Below are 19,527 nucleotides of genomic sequence, written 5' to 3'. Positions count from 1 at the left end.
CAGGATTATGTTTTAGTCATCCCAGAGCCCCCAGGACCCACAGCAGTGCCCTGTGCTAACAAAGCTTGTCATTTACGGAGAACTCCCTACGTGGCAGGAGCCATGCTACACATTTTGCATGGTTATCTCATTAATGTTCACAACAGCCTAAGGGTAAGTGCTATTACCTCCATTTTTTCCTAATGTTTAGTTTTATTTTCGAGACACACACAAACACACACTCACTCTCTCTCACACACACATACACACACACACACACACACACACACACACACAGCGTGAGTTGGGGAAGGCAGAGAGAGCAGGAGACACAGAATCTGAAGCAAGCTCCAGGCTCTGAGCTGTCAGCACCGAGCCTGATGCCGGGCTCAAACTCACAAACCACAGGATCATGACCTGAGCCAAAGTCAGAGGCTTAACCCACTGAGCCACCCAGGCACCCCTATTACCTCCATTTTTAAAGTGAGGAAAAAGGCTCAGAGGAGTTAAGTAACTCTACTCAAATCACACAGCCAATAAGGAAGAGCATCGGGATTCAAACCCAGATCCTAGGACTCCATAAGAAACAAATGGCTTGCAGAAACGAATCTGTAACTGAAATTTGAAAATTCAAATCTGCAATCTGAAATTGAATCAGACATAAGCAAACCTTCTGAACGACTACCACAGGAGGCTTACTAATGAGTTCACCTTGAACCCGCCGCCTGGCACATGGCTGACAGACGTAAGTGCCTTAAGATACATGCTGCATCTGCCTCCCACACACACACATGGGTTTGAGGAGGCAGAGACCATGCCATGTGCTTGTAAGCCTGCAACAAGACCTAACACGGTGCTTCTCAACTGGGGATGAATTTGTCCCCCACGGGGCACTTGGCAATGTCTGGAGACGTTTTTAGTTGCCATACCTAGGGAATAGGATGCTATAGGCATCTAGTGGGTACAGGCTACTGATACTGCTAAATATCTTACAATGTACAGGCCAGCCCCCCACAACAGAGAATTATCCAGTCAAAATGTCCAGGGTTTCGAGGCTGAGAAGGCTTGACCTAGAGTGGGATGGGGAGGGGGACTCACCACGTGGATCATAGTAGGTCAGGCACTCCGCTGGACACTTTAACAAGGACTATCCCATGAAATCCTCATCAACCTTGGGAGGTGTATATTAGTATGCTCATTTCAAATAGGAAGAAGCTGAAGTCTTTCTGACTATATTACAATGCCTCTCTGACAGCCTTATAAATACCCATCACTTGGCAGTTTAAATAGAGTCCACCAGGATACTGTTTTATCCCCAAAGATACTATTTTACAAAGGAGTGAAAAGTAATGATAACAATGTCTAACACAGGGCACATACCATGTACCTTTGTAAGTGCTTTATATGCACGGACTGATTCAAGCCTCACATCACCCCTTTGAGGTAGGTATTGTCATTGTCTATGCTGCAGATAAAGAAACGGGCACAGAGAAGAGCAGGTGCTTGCCAAGGTCATACAGCAAAACCAGGAGGCAAACAAGCATTCTTTCTTTGGGGGCCATGCTCTTAACCACTGTACTGTGAAGCAGAGAGCAGGGATCATAGATTCGAACACCTTCATAAACCAGGCTGGTGACACAAATGATGAAGGCATAAAATAGAGGGTGATAAGGAGAGGTGGGGACTCTGGCAAACTAGAGGATACTCCAGACAAACGGGGCCATGCCTTTTCCTTGTGTTCTGGCAAAAGATGCAGAAAATTTGGATATTTACACGAAATCTCTCCACCTTATTTTATTTTTTTACATTTATTTATTTATTTTGAGAGAGAGATAGAGAGTGGGCGGGGGGGGGGTGTGGTGCAGAGTGAGAGAGAGAATCCTAAGCAGGCTCGGCACTGACAGTGCCTGATGTAGGGCTTGAACTCATGAACTGTGAGATCACGACCTGAGTGGAAACCAAGAGTCAGATGCTCAACTGACTGAACCACCCAGGTGCCCTGAAATCTCTCCATTTTAAAATGTTGGAAATAAGGTCAAATTATTTTTAGATATCGTGGACCAAACTACAACAAAAAAAAGAGGACAGGGCCACCTGAATCTGGTGCATGGACTCCTAATGCATGCTACCTGTGGAACAGTAAAGTGGATAAGACTATGGGTTCAGAGGCTCCTCTGCCCTGAGAGTTTAGAGGAGTTAGAGGAGTCCCTTTATCTGTCCAAGCCTCTGTTGTCTGATAATTGTTATATCTAGCTTACAAGATTGTTGCAATAACCAAAGTAAGTGATATCAGGAATGAAAAAAAAAATCTCACAATGCCTTGAGCGCTGCTGGACTCAATAAATTTTAGCCATAACTCAGTCATCATTGTCATACATTTTTATGGGGTGGGCATCTCTAGTCCTCAGTGACATCTCCCACAATCTCACTGGCCAGCCATAAATCACCTACCACTTCCCGCTCGTTCCTCCAGAATATCTCATTATATCATATAAAAACTTTTAAATAACAATTATAAGACTCTCTTCCCTCTGATTAGTTATTTTTCTTTAACGTTTATTTATTTGTGTGTGTGTGTGTGTGTGTGAGAGAGAGAGAGAGAGAGAGAGAGCATGAGCGGAGGAAGGGCAGAGAGAGAGGGAGACACAGAGTCAGAAGCAGGCTCCAGGCTCTAAGCTGCCAGCACAGAGTCCGATGCAGGCCTCGAACTCACGGACTGTGAGATCATGACTTGAGCAGAAGTCAGACACTTAACTGACTGAGCCACCCAGGCGCCCCTCTTCCCTCTGATTAGTTCTTTAAACCAGGGTTTTCAACAGCAGTACTACTGACTTTTTGGACCAGATAATTAATTCTCTGTTGCCGGGAGCTCTCCTGTGCATTGCAGGATAAACAGCATCGCTGACCTCTGCCCACTAGATGGCAGGAGCATCTCCGCCCCTCCATCAACACCCCACCACCCTTGTTGTGATAACCCAAAATATCTATAAACATTATCAAATGTCTCCTGAAAAATCTCCCGGAGTTGAGAACCGCTGATTTTAGAGTCCTCAAAAATACCTTTTAATTCAATATTATCTTTAGTCTAATCAAATAACAGAGTTCCGGAGGGATTCTGACCTAATTATCAAATATTTACAAAGGGAGCATTTGTTTCCCCCAGCAGCAATCTGAATGAAGACAACAAAGGACCATCCACAGCCCTTTTCTGTAAGTAAGCGCAGAAGTTATCTCCTGTCCTCCTGCCAAAAAGTACGTCCATCCCCTAAGACCGAAGAAACCGCTAAGACGCGGGCAAATGCCAAATCGCTTGCTTCCAGAACTGCCATTGTGAATCATGCGGGCGGCTTCCCTAGAGAGCTTCCCTGGACGACTCTGGATCCCTACTCTCAGCGGCAGTGAAAAGTCACGCTGTTCCTGCGTCACTGCAGAGGGCTCCTTGCGGCCTCCAGCCTCCTGCAATGTCCCTTCCCACCATTGGGCGGCAGAAGCGTGCTTCCCAGGCGCAGCGCCTTCAGGTGGGCCAGTGGAGGAAGGATGGGCCGTGTCATCAGACCTCCGCGGCCCAGCAACCCTGAACAAAGAACAGCGATAACGATCGTGCTAAATTGGAAGCTGTTCGAATGGGATTCTCTTTACTCGGGCAATTATTAATAAATGAAAGCACACGAAAGACCAGGGAGAAAAGGGATCATTTAATTAAAGTTCTAATGAAAATTAAGCCATTCCAGGAATAGAAATGGTATTTTTGTTGTTCCCATTTTAAATGACCCAGTCGGCTCCTAATTTCACAGAACAGTCGCTGGTCTCAGTTGGCAGGGCATGGATTAGCTATCCTCCATTAGACATCTGAAAGGTTGAGTCCTCCTAAGGAAGACAGTCTTAAAACCCACACCTTAGAAACATGCTGCAAGCCCAGCCTCTAACAATGGACAGAGCCAAGGCTGGGGGCTGGGGTACAGGGCCCTGGCATCCCGGTGGTGAGTCAGGCTCCTGGAGCGATATGACCCTAGCAATGCTGAGCCGGCCATGGGATAAACACTTCCTTGCTATGACTGAAAGTCATAACTGTGAGCTATCCAATTCCTCCTCTGAGACCAGTGGCCCGCTATCACATGGTAGGGCAGCTATAGGACAGAGGCTGAGCCTGGAGGTTATTTGTGGAACACTGCGCTAGGGGAAGGGATTTTTCCATTTTCTAAACATTTCTCAGAATGGCCATTTGGGAAAGGGTCTGGGATATCCACCCTCTGAACTCATGACTTGTGAGTTCAAGAGAACTCAAGAGCAGCAAGTTCAAGAGCAGCCTGACTGCTGCAAGTCAGTCCACCACTGCCCTTTCTAAGTCACCCCAGGACCCCAAAGGACCGATACTTCCACAAGGGAGAGCCTGGCCTCAGTAATGGAACACAGTCATGTGCAGACAGCACAGCGAACAGATGGAGGGACTGCACAGAGAAAGAGTGAAGATTGGAAACTTGCTTTAAAAAAGTGGGGGATTGGGGTGCCTGGGTGGTTCAGTCGGTTAAGCGTCTGACTTCAGCTCAGGTCATGATCTCGCGATCTGTGAGTTCGAGCCCCGCGTTGGACTCTGTGCTGACACCTCAGAGCCTGGAGCTTGTTTCAGATTCTGTGTCTCCCTCTCTCTCTGACCCTCCCCCATTCATGCTCTGTCTCTCTCTGTCTCAAAAATAAATAAACATTAAAAAATTTTTAAAAAAAGTGGGGGATTGGGGCGCCTGGGTGGCTCAGTCAGTTAAGTGTCCGACTTCAGATCAGGTCATGATTTAGTGGTCCATGAGTTCAAGCCCCACGTCAGGCTCTGCACTGACAACTCAGAGCCTGGAGCCTGCTTCAGATTCTGTGTCTCCCTCTGTCTCTGTTCCTCCACCACTTGTGCTCTGTTTCTATCTCTCAAAAATAAACATTAAAAAAAATTGTTTTCAATGGGAGTGGAATTTAAAGCACTTGCTAAGAATAAGATAAAAATCTGTCCAGCCTGTTTATATGCTCCCAGGGAATAATCAGAGTGAAAAATGTCCATTGTCTCTCTCTGCTCAGAGCTTGCATAGTTTTTATGGTTTGTACCAGTCAACTAGGAGCTTAGCTGTAAAATGCCATTACTCTGCCTTTAATGTTATCATCCGCCAGACTGGAAACTTTACAAATCCAGGAACACCCTCTCCCACATTCCTGGTCTAGACAACATGCTCAGCTTGCTTCAAAAAAAAAAAAAATACACACAAATGAATATAAGTGTGTATATATACACAGAGACACACACTCTGGCTATAAAATAAATGTGTCCATGATAGAAAAGGTAGAAAAGAAAATATGGTCCCAAATCTGTAAGTAAACATTTTGTGTATTTGGGGGAGGATTTCCCCGTGTTTTATGAATATTCATGTTTAATGACTACAGAACACTTCATTCTAAGGATGCACTACAGTTTATTTGAACTATGGGATTATTCAAGAATTATTTGCATTTTGGGCACATATTTAAGTGTTTCTAGTGTTTTCCAAGACTGTAAATGTGGCTACAATGAATAATCATGTATAAGTCTTATCTGGGTCTTTGATTTCCCCCCTTAAGATTGATCCCCAGAAGTGGATCTACTAAGTCAAACAACTGTTCGGACAAGCTTTCTTTTTAGCCCAGGGAATCTCAGTCCCTAACAGACAGTTAGGGAACACATGGACTGATGTCACTGTGCCAGGACTGATGGGGCAGAACCTGATGGACCAAGGAGCCTTCGGGAATCCTGGATGAGCAGGCAATCAGGAGTCATGACATCTAAATCTCGGTGCGGGTTCTACCTTTTGATTTACAGCCTGACCCTTCCACTCTCTTCAAGTTCACTTTCTCAACTGCAAAATGGTAATCATGTCACCTGCCCCTTGGAACTCTTGGGGCTCTTATTAGGAAGAGCAGGGACATCTTTTATAAAGCTGCTTTGTAGACTGGGGAGCATTTGGCATGATGCTTTAGAACCATGGCCCTGGGAGGCAGGCAAACTTGGGTTCAAATCCCAGGTCTACCACAGAGTTAGCTCTATGACCTTGAGATCCAGCTTTTTCATCTGTAAAATGGGAATAATAATAGAAGCCATGTGTTGACTTGTTGTGTGTTGGTAATACAAGTAAAAGGGTTCCCATAGTGCTTGGCATGTCGAAAGTGGTGCTAGCTGTTATTTAAGTGTGAAGGTGCCACACAAATATTAGTGGATATGTTTGTTGAAGAGAATGTTGTTTCTGAACTACTGCCCCTCCTGGAGGTCAGCTGTGGGACACTGATCACCATGACATCTATGGTTCCTGATGGAAGTCCCCAGGCAAACTTCCCATGGAGCCTGATTCAAGCCAGCAGTCCTCCTCCAGCAGGTTCTCCCTTGAAAAGTGACCTCCCTCCCGGGCACAATCTGGGAAGGACAGGCAAGTCTGGGGAATGACCTTGAGGTATTTCTGCATTCTAGACTCTACATCCTAGAAAATGTTCCAGGAGGCCACTCCAGCAGCTAATTGTTAGTTGTGAATCCATGAATAGCTTTTGAGTGGAATTCTCCCAGAGAGCAGCTTTGTAGAGGTGACCACTGGGATGGCAGAAATGCAGGCAAGGAGAGGGGGCATTCCATTCCAAAAATGGTTAAGGGCATCTAAATCAATAAGAGGTGTGATCAAACTCCAACCTAGTGGTTCTTTGGTTCCTGGGGCACTTTAAAACTACGGATCCTTGACTCTATCCCTAAATTGTCTGATTTAATTAGTCTTATGTGGACCCTAAGGGATGTCTTGATTTGTCAGTTCCCCAGGTGATTTGATATATAGCAGCTTGGGCTGAGAACTGCTGCCATAAGACAAGAATCCACCAACACTGAGACTGTGAGAACACTGAGGCAAAGAGAGTTTAATGGACGCTTCTCGTCGAGCCACCCACCTGGGAACCTCCACACACCCCATCCCGCATTCCTGAATACTTCCAGGTGCACAGGGTTTGACTTCCATGGGCACATGTCTTTAGTTTTAGCTCTTTTTCAGTCTTAGTCAAAGCCACTCTAGGTGGAGGTTGGTCATGGCATGTATGTATATGCACAATGTGTGTAAAAATACTCCAGTGTGAATTACTCCCTTTAGGTATGTGCATGTCTACAAGGATATGGCAGGGAAGAATTCATCTTTCTCTCATAACACACTCAAAGGGTTAAATAATGCCCTCATTCTGCAATGTGCTGGCTGTAAGGGCAAAGGAGCTGATTTGGGGGCCTACACTAAGAGCCAATCATGTAGAGATCACAGATTCTGACCTCAGCACAGATTGAGCTTAAGGGGAATAACAGATCTTCTGGAAAAAGAAGAAACTACTTGCTTATTGGTGCCCACTGAAATGACAGAGAGGTTTCAAAGGTGACAAAGGTGACCGAGGCACCTTCTATTTGTAGAAGGCTATACTTTTCCAGCTGCTCCCATATCCTTTGTTTCTGGCTTCCTTACAGCAATCCCGTGAGGTAGGTAGGATAAAGAACACTATTATTCCCACTTTACAAGTGACAAAAATGCAGATCCAGAGAGAAAGGTTACCTGCCCAAGACCCATGTACCGTCAAGGGCAAAGATGTCATTTAGGTCAGACAGCCTTGCTGACAAGTCTGCCCTGCTCCTCCTCACTTCCACCCACCTGCCTTTGAACCAGAAAGCTGACAGCTCCCCACAAGCCCTCACGTCCTAGGGGATTTCAGGTTTGAACCGTCAGGAACTTTCCCTGACTCCCCAGGCAGACTTCTCCATTTCTAGGTACTACATTATGCACGTTTCTAATCTCTATCAGAGGTCTGCCACTCAAGTATCTGTTCTCCTAGTTACCTCATGCACTGAGCAGTATTTTGTGAAGTGTGATCCAGGATCACAGGCATCACTCTCCTAGACTCTAGGACCCCATTGCTTTCAAATTGTACAGTACATATGAGTCACCTGAAGACCTTGCTAAAATGCGAATTTCCCAACCCCATCCAAATCTAATATATCAGACTACCCAGTGAGCCTCTAAGTCTGCATTTTTAACAAACACTCCAGTTAGTCATGGGCAAACAAAAATGTCATCACCCCTCCTCTGAGCCATGAGCTCCTTAAATGTTAGAATTAAGTTTATTTGGTTGTTTTCATCTCTGCCCACCACTTAACGTAGGGATATCCAAACTTACCTAATAAAAGTTTGGTTTTATCTTTGCATTCTGGTGTGTTCCAAGGGTTGTTGCAGGAGCCCCAGGGCAGCACAGACACAAAGGAGGCAAACAGGTAGAAAAGTGTGTAGCAAATAATCACATTGTAGTATATGGCTATTAAGACGGAGATGATCAGCATTGCGATGCCACAGCCTGTGGAAGCAAGATTTCCAGGGACTCATTCCAGTCCAAGTCCTAGGGAATTCTTACAGTTGGGCACAGGGAGGGGACCTAGGTCTTGGCTCTCTTTCACAGATGGATACACAAATAGTGGAGTGGATTCTGTGTCCATCAGGGAGATTGAGGCATTCTGAGAGGAACAGACCAATGCCAGAGGCAATCTTGGGCCATTCTTCAGAGGGTCCCAGAGGTAGAATGGATCAAATAAAGGAAAATGTGAGTTACCCTGTTCACAAAAGCAGGTCTCCCTCCTGGGGGCTGCATGGTGCCAGAGAGAGCAGAAGAGGGCTGAGGAGGCTGGGAGGCAGGGCGGACTCACCTTGTAGGGCCGGGATGGCCTTCCACACAGACACTGGCCCCTGGCTGGCAAACTGGCCCAGTGACACTTCTAGGAAGAAGATGGGTAACCCAGCCAGAGCCAGCATCATCAGGTAGGGGATGAGGAAAGCACCTTGGAAAGACAGAGTGAGAAGTGAGAAGCCCTCGGAGGCCAAGGCCACCTTGGCCCACATTCACCCTCTGAGGTGGGAGCTGGCTCCCCCTCATTTTCCAAGAAACTTTTGACATTCCAGCTCAACCACAGGGACCCCGGGACATTTAACAGCCTTCCTGTACCAAGTTCAGTCCAGAGTACCCAACAAACACACTACTTTTCCCAATTCCCTCCTGGATGGGTTGCTAGGGGTTGTGTCATGGTGGGGTTTTATTCTTTTCTCTTCTTTTCCTCTTCTTATTACAGCATTTCAACGTCCTCCAAATTAAGCTCTTCCAGCATTCAATAAATCCACACCCGTGACTCACTACTAGAGTCATATTTGGTGAAATCGTCTCAGCATCTCCACCCTCCAAGGACCCGATATCTACTAAGGTAGACTCCAGGAGCCCTCCTGTGCAATACCCTGAGTTACCTGCGCACCTCCCGCCACTCAGTGCTGGGTCTGCTCTGCCAGACAAGTGGCTAGAAAATCCCTCTCTCTGCCACCCCAGCCACCACACACTTCTCAACTTTCTTCTCCACATGAAAATCCCTTCCATCCTTCAAAGTCAACTCAAATGCTTCCTCCTTCAAGAAGCCTCCCTTCTCTGTCCTCCCACAATACTTCCCTAGGCACTGAGCACCTCCCAATATTTACATAGTGTCTTACCTAGACTGGAGCCCCCAGAGGTTGTCAGCCCTTCATCTCTTTATTCCCTGGAATGCCCCCCCCTCCCCCCCCCCCCCCCCCCCCGCTCCCTGCAAACAGGACAATAGTAGTAGGGAGGCTGCCTCAACTGATGGGGGTTCTCTGGGGTTCATTCCCTTAAAGAATTAAGATCGTTTGGGAGGGCCTTAGGGAACAGCCATGATCTTTGAAATGACTTGGACCAGTAAGCACTGTTGCATGGGTCAGAGCCAATTCAGGCACTAGGGATGCCAGAACCCAGAACGCTGTGCTCCAGGAAAGGAAAGCTGATTTTTCTCTGGTCTACTCTTTTTGGTCACCCTTCTTCCAACTTCCTGTCTGGGCTGAAAGGCCTTTCCTGCCTGGGCCCTTCCAGGTGAGGAAAGCCCAGCAGGGGCCTCAAGCTCTTGGGGAGTAAAACGGGGGGGGGGGGGGGGGGGGGTGCCTGCTCTAGCCTCTCCAGATGGGGTTTTGGAGAAGGGTGGATTATGCAATCCTTCCCCCCGCTCCCGAGAAGGAGGAGGCCAGCTCTCCACCCAGTGCTGTGGGCTGCGGAGCTGGGAGCCGCAGTGTAGAAAAGTCTGCCTCCCCCTCCCCGTGCATGGCTATGTGAGGAGCTCCTGGAACCGGGAGCAGGAACCTGGCCACTGGGCCAGACGCAGACCCACACTTCGCGGATCCCCAGGGGAGCAAAACATGGGTACTTCTGGCACGACAAACTGCCCTGGCTGAAAGGCCCTCCCTAGCTCCTCCCCCACCTCCCACCACTACCTGTCACTGGAAGCCTTATTATAGCATCTCCGGCCCACTTCTTGCACCCTGGACTGGGATTCTTACAGAAAACCAAGCGGAAACCCAGCTAGGGTTCCTATTTTTGTGCGGCCAACACATGTTCTTCTGTTTCCAGGGCACCTCTGTTTGCAAATGATCGGCCATCCTCATAAGTACTTGTCAATGTGTCCTAATTTGGAATTGGAGGGGAGAAGGCATATTTTTCCGTTTTAATCATCTGGTGGTGCAGCACCTGTCTGCTGTCTGGAGCCCACCCAAGAGAAAACAAAAAACAAAAAAACCCTAACTTGGTGGGGAGGGGGTCTCTTTGGTCCTAGGAGGAGGTCCTAGTTGCAAATTCCTATTCCTAGAGGGGGACTTGTCAGTTTAGGCAATGTGGGGGCGAGGCCCTGGCCAAGGTGCCTCAAGGTGGAGAGCGCCAGCAAAGAAGACCTTGAATGGGTGGGCTCTCTCCTCCTCAGTGTGTACATAAGAGGTACACTGGATCCAAGGGGCCTGGCAGCTGGTATGTACCTAACTGGCATCCTCACCATTTCAGAAATGGTTTTCCTTCAAAAGCAGCTTCTTCCACCCAGTGAAGACAAACAAAACGAAAACCATTTTTTGCCAAACAACTTGGCTAAAGTCAAAATATGTCCTGCTTGTGCCCAAGGGGATGTATGTGTGTGGGTACTTCTGAGAGGTTCTGGAGAGTACAGACCCCGGCCCCTCTGCACTCCCACCTCCTGGGTCACCAGCACCCTGCATTCTGCACAACTCAAACACCCATTTGCAAGGTCTCCTATGTAGGCTCGGATTTCCAGGTTATAATCTTAAACCGTCCTTAATTTGGTGTCCAGGACCACACAGCTACTGCCATTTAAGTGCACAGAGTGCGCTGCTACAAGAATATTTCTTGGCTAAATCAGAGTTTGAATTCTGAATGCGGCCATGCCCTCTTGGCTCGGGACCCAGTCCCCCAAGCTGGACCAGTGGGGGATCATGGAGGCCCCCCTCTCTCCTGAGCTCCATCTTCAGACAAAAGCCTCCTGGATCTAGTGCCAAACCGTTATGGTGGCCCCTGCCCTCTGGCTTAGCACCGATGCCTACGGGGGATGGAGCCTGAGCGAGGAGGCTGCTCCCAGCCTCCCCTCCCTGCCCTTTCTGAGGCTTTTGGTGCCTCCCCAACCCGCAAGTGCCCGCCCCGCCCCTCCGCAGGCGGAAAGACCGGAAAAGCCATACCTCCCCCGTTCTGGAAGGCCAGGTAGGGAAACCTCCAGACATTGCCCAGCCCCACTGCGTACCCCACCATGGACAGGATGAAGTCCAGTTTGCTGGACCAGTTCCCTCGGGCCTTATTCTCATCCCCTTGCTCGTCCTCCTGGGGGCGGAAAAGCACATTGTCGGATAACAGCCCCGGGGCCACCGGCAAGCAGGCCCCATTCCGCCCATCCCCCCTGCTGAGGGTCTTTCCCAGCAAGCAGGCCCCCATTTTCCAACTGAGGATGCATTGGCAAGCAGGACCCCAATTTTGAAGAGAGAGGATGCATCTACAAGCAGAGCCTTTACCCCTCACCCCTGCACTGAAAGTCTTTCAGCAAGCAGGCCCCCAATTCTGATATGAAGATTCATCTTCAACACACCCTTAGACCCACCCCTCCTTCCCAAATCCTGCAGTCAGGGCACACCAGCAAGCAGCTTTCCCCAAACCTTGAACCTGTTGGTTGATTGCAAGCAAGTCCCTCCATCCCCAACCCCTGACCAAGAGTTCAGTTGGCAAGCAGTTCCCCAATATCATGCCTAGAATCCCCAGCAAGCAGATCCCTAACCAACCCCTCTCTCCCCAAAACCCTCAACACACTCCTTCCTCAGCCCTTTCTCCCTCTGGAGTCTGCTAGGTCAGAAATAGAGCCGCAATGCCTGAAGCCAGCCAGAGCCCCTGCCTCATGTTCTCTGCCAAAGCCTATAGGCAGAACCTACCTGATTTGCTAGTGTAAGGTGGGGGGGAGGGGGCACCTTTCAACACCAGGGCAAGGGAAATGGGCTGGAGAGAGGTGTGGGTGTGAAACAAGAGGCAGAACAGAGAAGGTAGATATGGCAAGACACGAGATATCTAAAGCGTTGAGTTCTGGTCTAAACTTTACCACTAACCATCTGGATAATCCCAGGCAAGCCACATGCTCTCTGAGCCTCTGTGCTCCCATCTATAAAATGAGGGGCTGAGAAGAACTATCCCTTGAGGCGCTTTCCAGTTCCAACCATCTATGGACCTTTGAGGCTTGCCTCTCCAAGTTCACACTAAGATGCTCTCTTAGGGGCGTTATCTCCTTCTGGAATGCCTCACTACTAAGCAGAAAAGGAAGAAGATGAAACCACCTCAACAAATTCTAAATGTTCAGGATGCCTGGACACCACACCAAGGTTCCAAGGACCCAAGCCACTGCCCGGCCTCTACTTCCTCCGTCACACTCCATTTGCTATTCTAGCACTCTGGTATGTCTCACGCTGTTCCACAGGCTGTGGAGAGTAAAGGAGCTGTCAGGAGAAGAGGAAGTCTCTGGAAGGGAGGAGGGCTGAGGTAGGTGTCAGGAAGGCAAGAACAGAAAAATGGGCAGAGCTGAGAATAGGAAAATGCAGGGCTTAATCTACTCTGAACATCTTCAGCATCCCCTCCACAGTCCTTTGCCAGGCACACCACCTCCAGCCCCACCCACCCTCCAATTCTCAGGCTAAAAGGGTGGGAGTTTCAGCCGTTTTTGCGCTTTTGCCGCAGTGCGGAGGTTAAGCAAGGTATTTGAAACAATCTTCTGCCTCCATCTGGGGTCACACTGTTGGGCACATGCTGTCAGAGGCAGTTAATATATACAGACAAACGCCCCAGAAGTGGACACCAAAAACAGGGGCAAGTGGGAAGGTCTAAGTGTATGTTCATTTCTAGTTATTATTCCAACAGCTGGGTTCTTGAGGTGTGGGCCTGTGTGTGTGTGTGTGTGTATGTGTGTGTGTGTGTAAATACTAGAGTGTCACCGAACAGAAGGGCTGTACAAACTGGAAATCTCACATAGGCAGATGTTTAGATTCAGGTGCTCAACACATGCCTAGCCCCCCAGACAGGGGAAGGAGAGGAGACAGCAGAAAGGTAGGGGATGGAAAAGGAAGAGCTCAAGTAGGTGAGACAGGACAGAGAAAGGAAGAGATCAGAGGAAGCAGAGAGACTGGAGGGAAATGGAAGACAAGAGCCTGTATGGGAGAGGGTAATAATAAGCAGTAGTAGTTGCCTTATCCTGAACCCAGGATTGGGATTTGCTCTGTGAGTTTTTCATGCCTCTCATTGAGTGTAAAGGATCAAATGTAGAGGCAGGTCCAGGCATGGAGCTAAAGAGATAGATTCTCTTTAAGAAAACAACAACAACAACAACATATACAAAGTTATGATGAAAAACTAGGTACTGGGTTTTGGAAGAGCCCTGAAGCTTAAGCTTCAGTAGTAGCTTCATGTACACCCACCTCTCCTCAATGAGTTCTCATGTGATAATTTCACTCTAAGCGAAAGGTACTACTGCACTTAAACTGTTATTCCCTGCAGGGGGAGGGGAAGAGGGTTCCTCTGTATTTCTTAATTTTTCTAATTAAGGAAAAATATTTTAAAGAAAAGACTCACTCATGGACAAAAGGGGGAGTCTTGTTTTCATAATCTATCTGTCTCAACCGCTTCATGAGCCTGCATGAATTTGCGCGACTACTGAGGTTGGGAAGAGACAGGTCGTGGCGGCTCCTGAGATCGTGATTCCTCTGGCAGGGTCACAACAGCCCTTGAGCCCTGAACTGGGGACCCCAGCGCAGCGCGAGCTTCCAAAGCCCCAAAGCTGCCTCCCGCGTCCATTACCTGGCACTGCCAACCGGTCTCCCCATCAGCACACGTGCACCCACCACGGCCCGGCTCGCCTCGCACGCCTAGGGGGCGGGAGGCGGCGCGGGCCGAGCACGACCTGCTTACCTGGGCGGCAGCAGTGGCCACGCTGCCCGGGAGCACGGACGTGATTCCATCCGTGCCCAGCACCACGGTGCTCTGGCTCATATTCACCCAGCCCACGGCCGGGGTATTGTTCCGCTCCAGGGTGCCTTTGCCCACACTCACGTTAGCATCCCCCTCGGGGCCGCGCAGGGCCGGAATCTTACAATGCAGAGCGTTGCCGGGCCCGGCGGCCCCAGAAGGAGCTGCGGCCTGCGCGCCGCGCGCCTCGCTCAAGTCCCTCGGAGCTGCCGAGGCCGCAGGCGCCCGCGGGCTACTGAGTTTGCAAGCCCCCACGCCCTGCCGTTCCGCCTCACAGGCTCGCGCGTCAGGGGACTGGAAAGTTTGGGCGCCGGTGGAAGCGGACCTGGGCACACGCGGCGTCGGCGCCACGGCGGCGGCGGCGGCGGCGGGGGGAAGCTCCTGCTCCGGGCTCGTCCTGGGCGCGCACGGGCCAGCATGGTGGCCCAGCGCCATCGCCGCCCCCAGGCTGTTGGCTGGTTGTTTATTCATTTCCTTGGGAGCACCGCAATCCTGCAAATACAACGTGAAGTTCGTGCACACACAAACATACACGCACGCACAGAAAGTCTCGGTAGCTCTAAAAATACCTGTATCTACATGTAAAGACGTTCACCACTCAGGTCCAGACACCACTCGGGTCCGTTCACCACTCAGGTCCCAATATCTCGGGAATAAACTGGCATCTGGATTTTTTTTTCCTTCTCCAAGAAAAACTATTTCTCAATTTGCCTGTCTTGTCAATAACCAGATGGCATAAAGCAGTTAATATTCTCCTCCCTGATGGTGGGAGAACTAAGAAAATAGGCAGAAATGTGTTTTTGTAGGGGGTAGCAAAGGAGGGTAGAAATAACCCTACAGCCATGAGCTCCCCGCCCTCTTTGGATTTCACATCACGGCTGTAGGGTGCCCACCTCCCCATCACCATAGTAGAAAGATTCTTTAATTTTCCGCCCCATTTCCTTTGTCATTCAATAATGCACATTGCCTTTTTTTTTTTTTTTTTTTTAAATAAGCTATAGGCAAGCTGCGGCCACAAAGCTGATGCCCTGGCACCTACGAGTGTTTCAGGCCAAATGGGTTGAACGAATCCCAGCATTTCCAACCCCATCTTCGCCCTCCAGGTAGCAAAGGCAGGAATAATGATCCCGAGCAAAACAAGAACAACAACCACCACACAATAACCATAACAAACCAGATGTACAACACAAGACAGTAACCAGGTTTGTTATCTTACACAACTTACATTCACTCCCAGATTTCCAGATATGTAAAAGAACATGCAAAGTTTTTTGGTTCTCTTTCCCCCTCCAGTAACTAGTTACAAGAGTGTCCAATGCCCTTCATGCTTGGGGACCAAAACTCAGGACTAATTTTCATTTGATTTTTCTCAACTGAGTTTCAAATTAAAAGATCTGCAAGTGATGGTTTTTCCATCTGCTTTCTCCACTCGTGTAATCTTTCAGGGCTTCCTGAATATTAGCACCAATATTTACTATTACACTGTAAAAATGACCATATTACCTTCACCTCAACCTCGTGCATCTCGTCTAACCGTCTTTCATAAATGCACAGGTCGGAACTCATTAATTTACACCAAATCTAAACACCTTGTCTCCAGCAAGCATTGTTATCTGAAAAGCCTCTAGGACTCAGCGACTAGCCTCAGTACCGGCACCTGGCTTTTCAGCACCGAGGACAGTGCCTGGGATCACAGAAGATCAGGATCTCCGTTCTACAGAGCTTCAGAAACCTCTTTCCCACCTCAGGTGATGCTCACAAGAACAAATACCTACGGCTGTGAAGATTGCCCTCCCTTCCTCTTCCAAAATGCATAGAACACTTCAAAAAGAAGTACTCTAAACGAATCTGCCCTTCCTCCACCCGCAGCTCCCTTTCCTCTAAAAAGAACAAAAGCAAACACTCACCATGTCTGACACGGGCAACAGATTGAACGGGCAGAGAGTGAAACCAGCTATTGAGAAGACTGGGTTTGACTCCAACAAGAGAGGCGCTTTCTATATCTCCTTGGGAAAGGCCAGGTTTGCGTCAGTGCAAAGCAAGGTGCCCTTCGTTTGACATTTTCTTGATAATACAAGTTTGATAAATCATTACCCCCTTGGATTCGAGTTTTAAAGGGACAACAGCAGAGAGTACGCTGGCCAGTTGTCCCTCGGGCAGGAGGGGGCTGCGTGTTCGGCGTGACTCATATGGGTCTGATTACTAAACCGAAGCCGGCGGGAGGGGATGACAGAAGTTTGCCTCCTCCTAATTAAGGGAGACATGGGAGGGACACGTCCCACTGCACCCAAGGCGAGGCGCAGCCGCCAACAGAGCGGATTGGGCTACGAGGTGGGTGAGGGGGAAGGAATTAAATTACTGTCATATTTCTGTCTTTCTCTTCCTCTGGTTCCCTTGGCTGTCTCTCTGAATCTGCAGGCAGCGGGTTCCGCAATATTACCCTGAGATCGAGGGTCTGCATGTAACGGCACAGCTCTGCGATGGCCAGTGCTCACGGGTCCTGCATTTATAACATTTATAATGGTGTACCTGCCTGAGTGTATGTGGGCTTCAGATCCTCACAGCTCTACTCGCAGACAACCACTGTTAGAGGGCTGTTAGACAGCCCTTCCAGAAAACTAGGAGTTTCGCTTATACATTGAGGTCTAGTATTTGCATTCCTATTGTATCTCTATTAACACAAAAGAAATTCTGAGTAAAATTATGACTGTTCTCATTGTATTTTTTAGACACCTCTGAAAATACTTTCGACAAAGAGGACATTATTTCCAACAGTGATCTCGTTCTTAGGTCACTTTCAAAGTCAAACGGAAACCCATTCTTTTTTCATAGCCCTCTCAATAAAAACCCACCACAGCCAGGCCAGATGTGGAAGCGCAAGGTCTGAGAGAGCCTCCAGATAGCGATCTTCAAGAGCCAGGCGGCAGGATGGCCAACCGGGAAGCCACAGGAGGATGTTCTACTGTACTGCGGCGCAAGTGAGGGGTGGCCCTAAAGATAAAAAGATGGATTTTCTTGGTATAAAGCAATGGCTACAATCAGAAGAAAGGGAAAACACCTTTGCAAAGAAGGGTTGGTTTGGAGACTCCAAGGGGATTGGTAACAAAACACCTCCCCTGTCTCCTTTCTGGCCAGCTTCATTGGGGAACACCTCGCCCCGGAGATGGGGAGCCAAGGAGGGCACTTTGTCCCTTCCCTGACGCTCGCAACCCGGCCCACAGCCTCGGGGTCGGCTCCGTTGCACTTGGCTGGGCCGTCCCCACGCGGCAGGAGGACAAAGCCGCGGAGGCCGCAGGCGGAGGCTGCGGCGGCAGATTGCGGTGAGCGCCCGGGGCACTGCGGGGGGCCCCCTCCCGCCTCCTTCCGAACTGCTCGAGAGAGCTCGGGTGCCGCCGCTCACCGGCTCGCCAGTCTGCCCCTTCCGAGGGCAGCCACCTGGGGACCCGCGATCTGCACTAGGATGGAACGATGCGTAGGTTTTCTTGATAAAGCCTTCCTGGCGAGCCGCCTTGCGGGGTTCAGGCCGCTTTTTATTGTAGTTTCGAGTTAACATTTATTAAGCTCTCAATATTGAACCATTGTGCAAGAGCTTTCCATGAATTATCCCATTTAGCTTTGGTAACAACCGTTGAGAAATTCCTAGTTCTAAAGCCCGGGAAACTGGGGTTTAGAAAGTCGCTTTCAAACCCGGGAAATTTTCCCCACCCTGCCCATAGGGATGTCGCGGGGGCCCAGTTGCACTGTCTCCGGAGGCCCGCTCCGAGGGAAGTCAGGCGGGGTCGGGGAGGAGGAGTAAGGGAGACTGGTGTGGGATCGGGCTAGGCTCGGGCTGGAAAAGGGTCAGCACAACAGGCGGGGCCGAGAAGCCCGCAGGGGCGCGTGTCTTGGTGGGCGCTGGGAAGCATCCTAGACTCTGGGAACCACCGGGAAAGCCGAGGGAGCCTGCTGGGCGCTTCTTCCGAAACAGACCCGTTTCCAACGAGCCAAACGAGGATAGGAGAAGAAGGGTAAGGGCAGGCCTGACACCCCCCACTTCCGCGCCAAGAGATGCGCCCCTGGGTCGGATTAGCCCCCCCCCCCCCCCACCCTGCAGGCCCTGGGCAGACTTCCACCGTGGACAGTCACGACTTGGAAAGGCTCTGGCCTTTCTTCGTGCGTCTGAGCCGCCCCCGCCAAGTGCGGAAGCGGGTGGAGCGTCCACCTGCACGCCCAACATTCCGGGGCTTACTGACGTTCCAGGCTGGAGGGGGGGGGGGGGGAGCCAGGTGAACTGCAGCCCTGAGCATAAGTGACGCTCCCGCCCCCGATCGGTCCCCAGGCCTGACGTGTCGCCTGCGGGCCCTCCCTGGCCTAGTGCGCACTTGAGTTCCAGCGTGGCGCCCGTCACGCGTCAGGCAGTTCAGAGGAGGTTGACGCGCAGGGAAAGCTGCGGGGTGGGGGCGTAATGGTGGTGGAGACGCTGCTTGAGCTCCCCACCTCACCCCACTTCTAGACGCAAGATTCTAGAAAGGAGAGGCTACGTTCCGAGTGGAGGCGGGGGGGGGGGGGTCTCGGGCGGGGAGGCGAAGAGGGGTAGCTCCTAAGCCGGCGGGGGGTCGGGCAGCAGAGTGGGGGTGGCAGGGCGGGAGAGAGCCAGCCTTCAGAGGCTGGTGGCCCGGGGCAGCTCGTCGTGCGTACAGCTGTGTGTCAACGCTTGGAAGCGCCGGGATGGAGCCGCAGCATTAAACAAGAATTAGAATAAAAAGCGCAAGTCTTCGGGACTTGGGTCTCCGCCCCCGCCCTCCGCGGCCGCCTGTTTGGAGTGATAATCCGGCCCGCGCGCGGCCGCCGAAGAGGCCGTAAATCCGCATCCATCACCGCGCAGCCATTCGGTCGGAATTAACCAGTCACTGTGGCCTTAATTACTTTGTCAAAGATGAAAAATAGTAATTGATTTCGCCCTCGATCACTTTGCCCCCGCTCCTTGCAGATAAGCAAATAAATAGCTGTTTTTGAAAACCCATGTCTCTCCGGCATTTGCTGGATGAGGATGGGGAGTCTACTGAAGAAGAGGCCATCCCGTGGCAGTCCTGACCCAGTGTTTGTGCCACGACATTTGGGGGGCAAACTGGAACCCAAGAGGGAGAGGGCCTGGAGGTGGCCCTGCGCATTCCAGGTGCTGCC

At 50.2% G+C, this 19,527-nt stretch overlaps 1 protein-coding gene across 1 annotated transcript in view; it reads right to left on the bottom strand.

The window, feature by feature from the left end:
* The window catches only part of SLC6A5 (solute carrier family 6 member 5), a 55,478-nt gene extending 37,561 nt beyond the window's left edge, over nt 1-17,917 (bottom strand). The window contains exons 1-5 of the mRNA XM_047823241.1: nt 17,423-17,917; nt 14,308-14,856; nt 11,553-11,691; nt 8,696-8,827; nt 8,176-8,349 (exon numbers count right to left, since the gene is read on the bottom strand). Coding sequence (XP_047679197.1) covers nt 8,176-8,349; nt 8,696-8,827; nt 11,553-11,691; nt 14,308-14,856; nt 17,423-17,917 — 1,489 coding nt within the window. The remainder of the gene's footprint in view (nt 1-8,175; nt 8,350-8,695; nt 8,828-11,552; nt 11,692-14,307; nt 14,857-17,422) is intronic.
* Nucleotides 17,918-19,527: the final 1,610 nt, after the last annotated feature.

This window comes from Prionailurus viverrinus, chromosome D1 (assembly GCF_022837055.1).
Source record: "Prionailurus viverrinus isolate Anna chromosome D1, UM_Priviv_1.0, whole genome shotgun sequence".
NCBI classification, from domain to species: Eukaryota; Metazoa; Chordata; class Mammalia; order Carnivora; family Felidae; genus Prionailurus; species Prionailurus viverrinus.
This window is presented reverse-complemented; position numbering and strand designations above follow the sequence as displayed.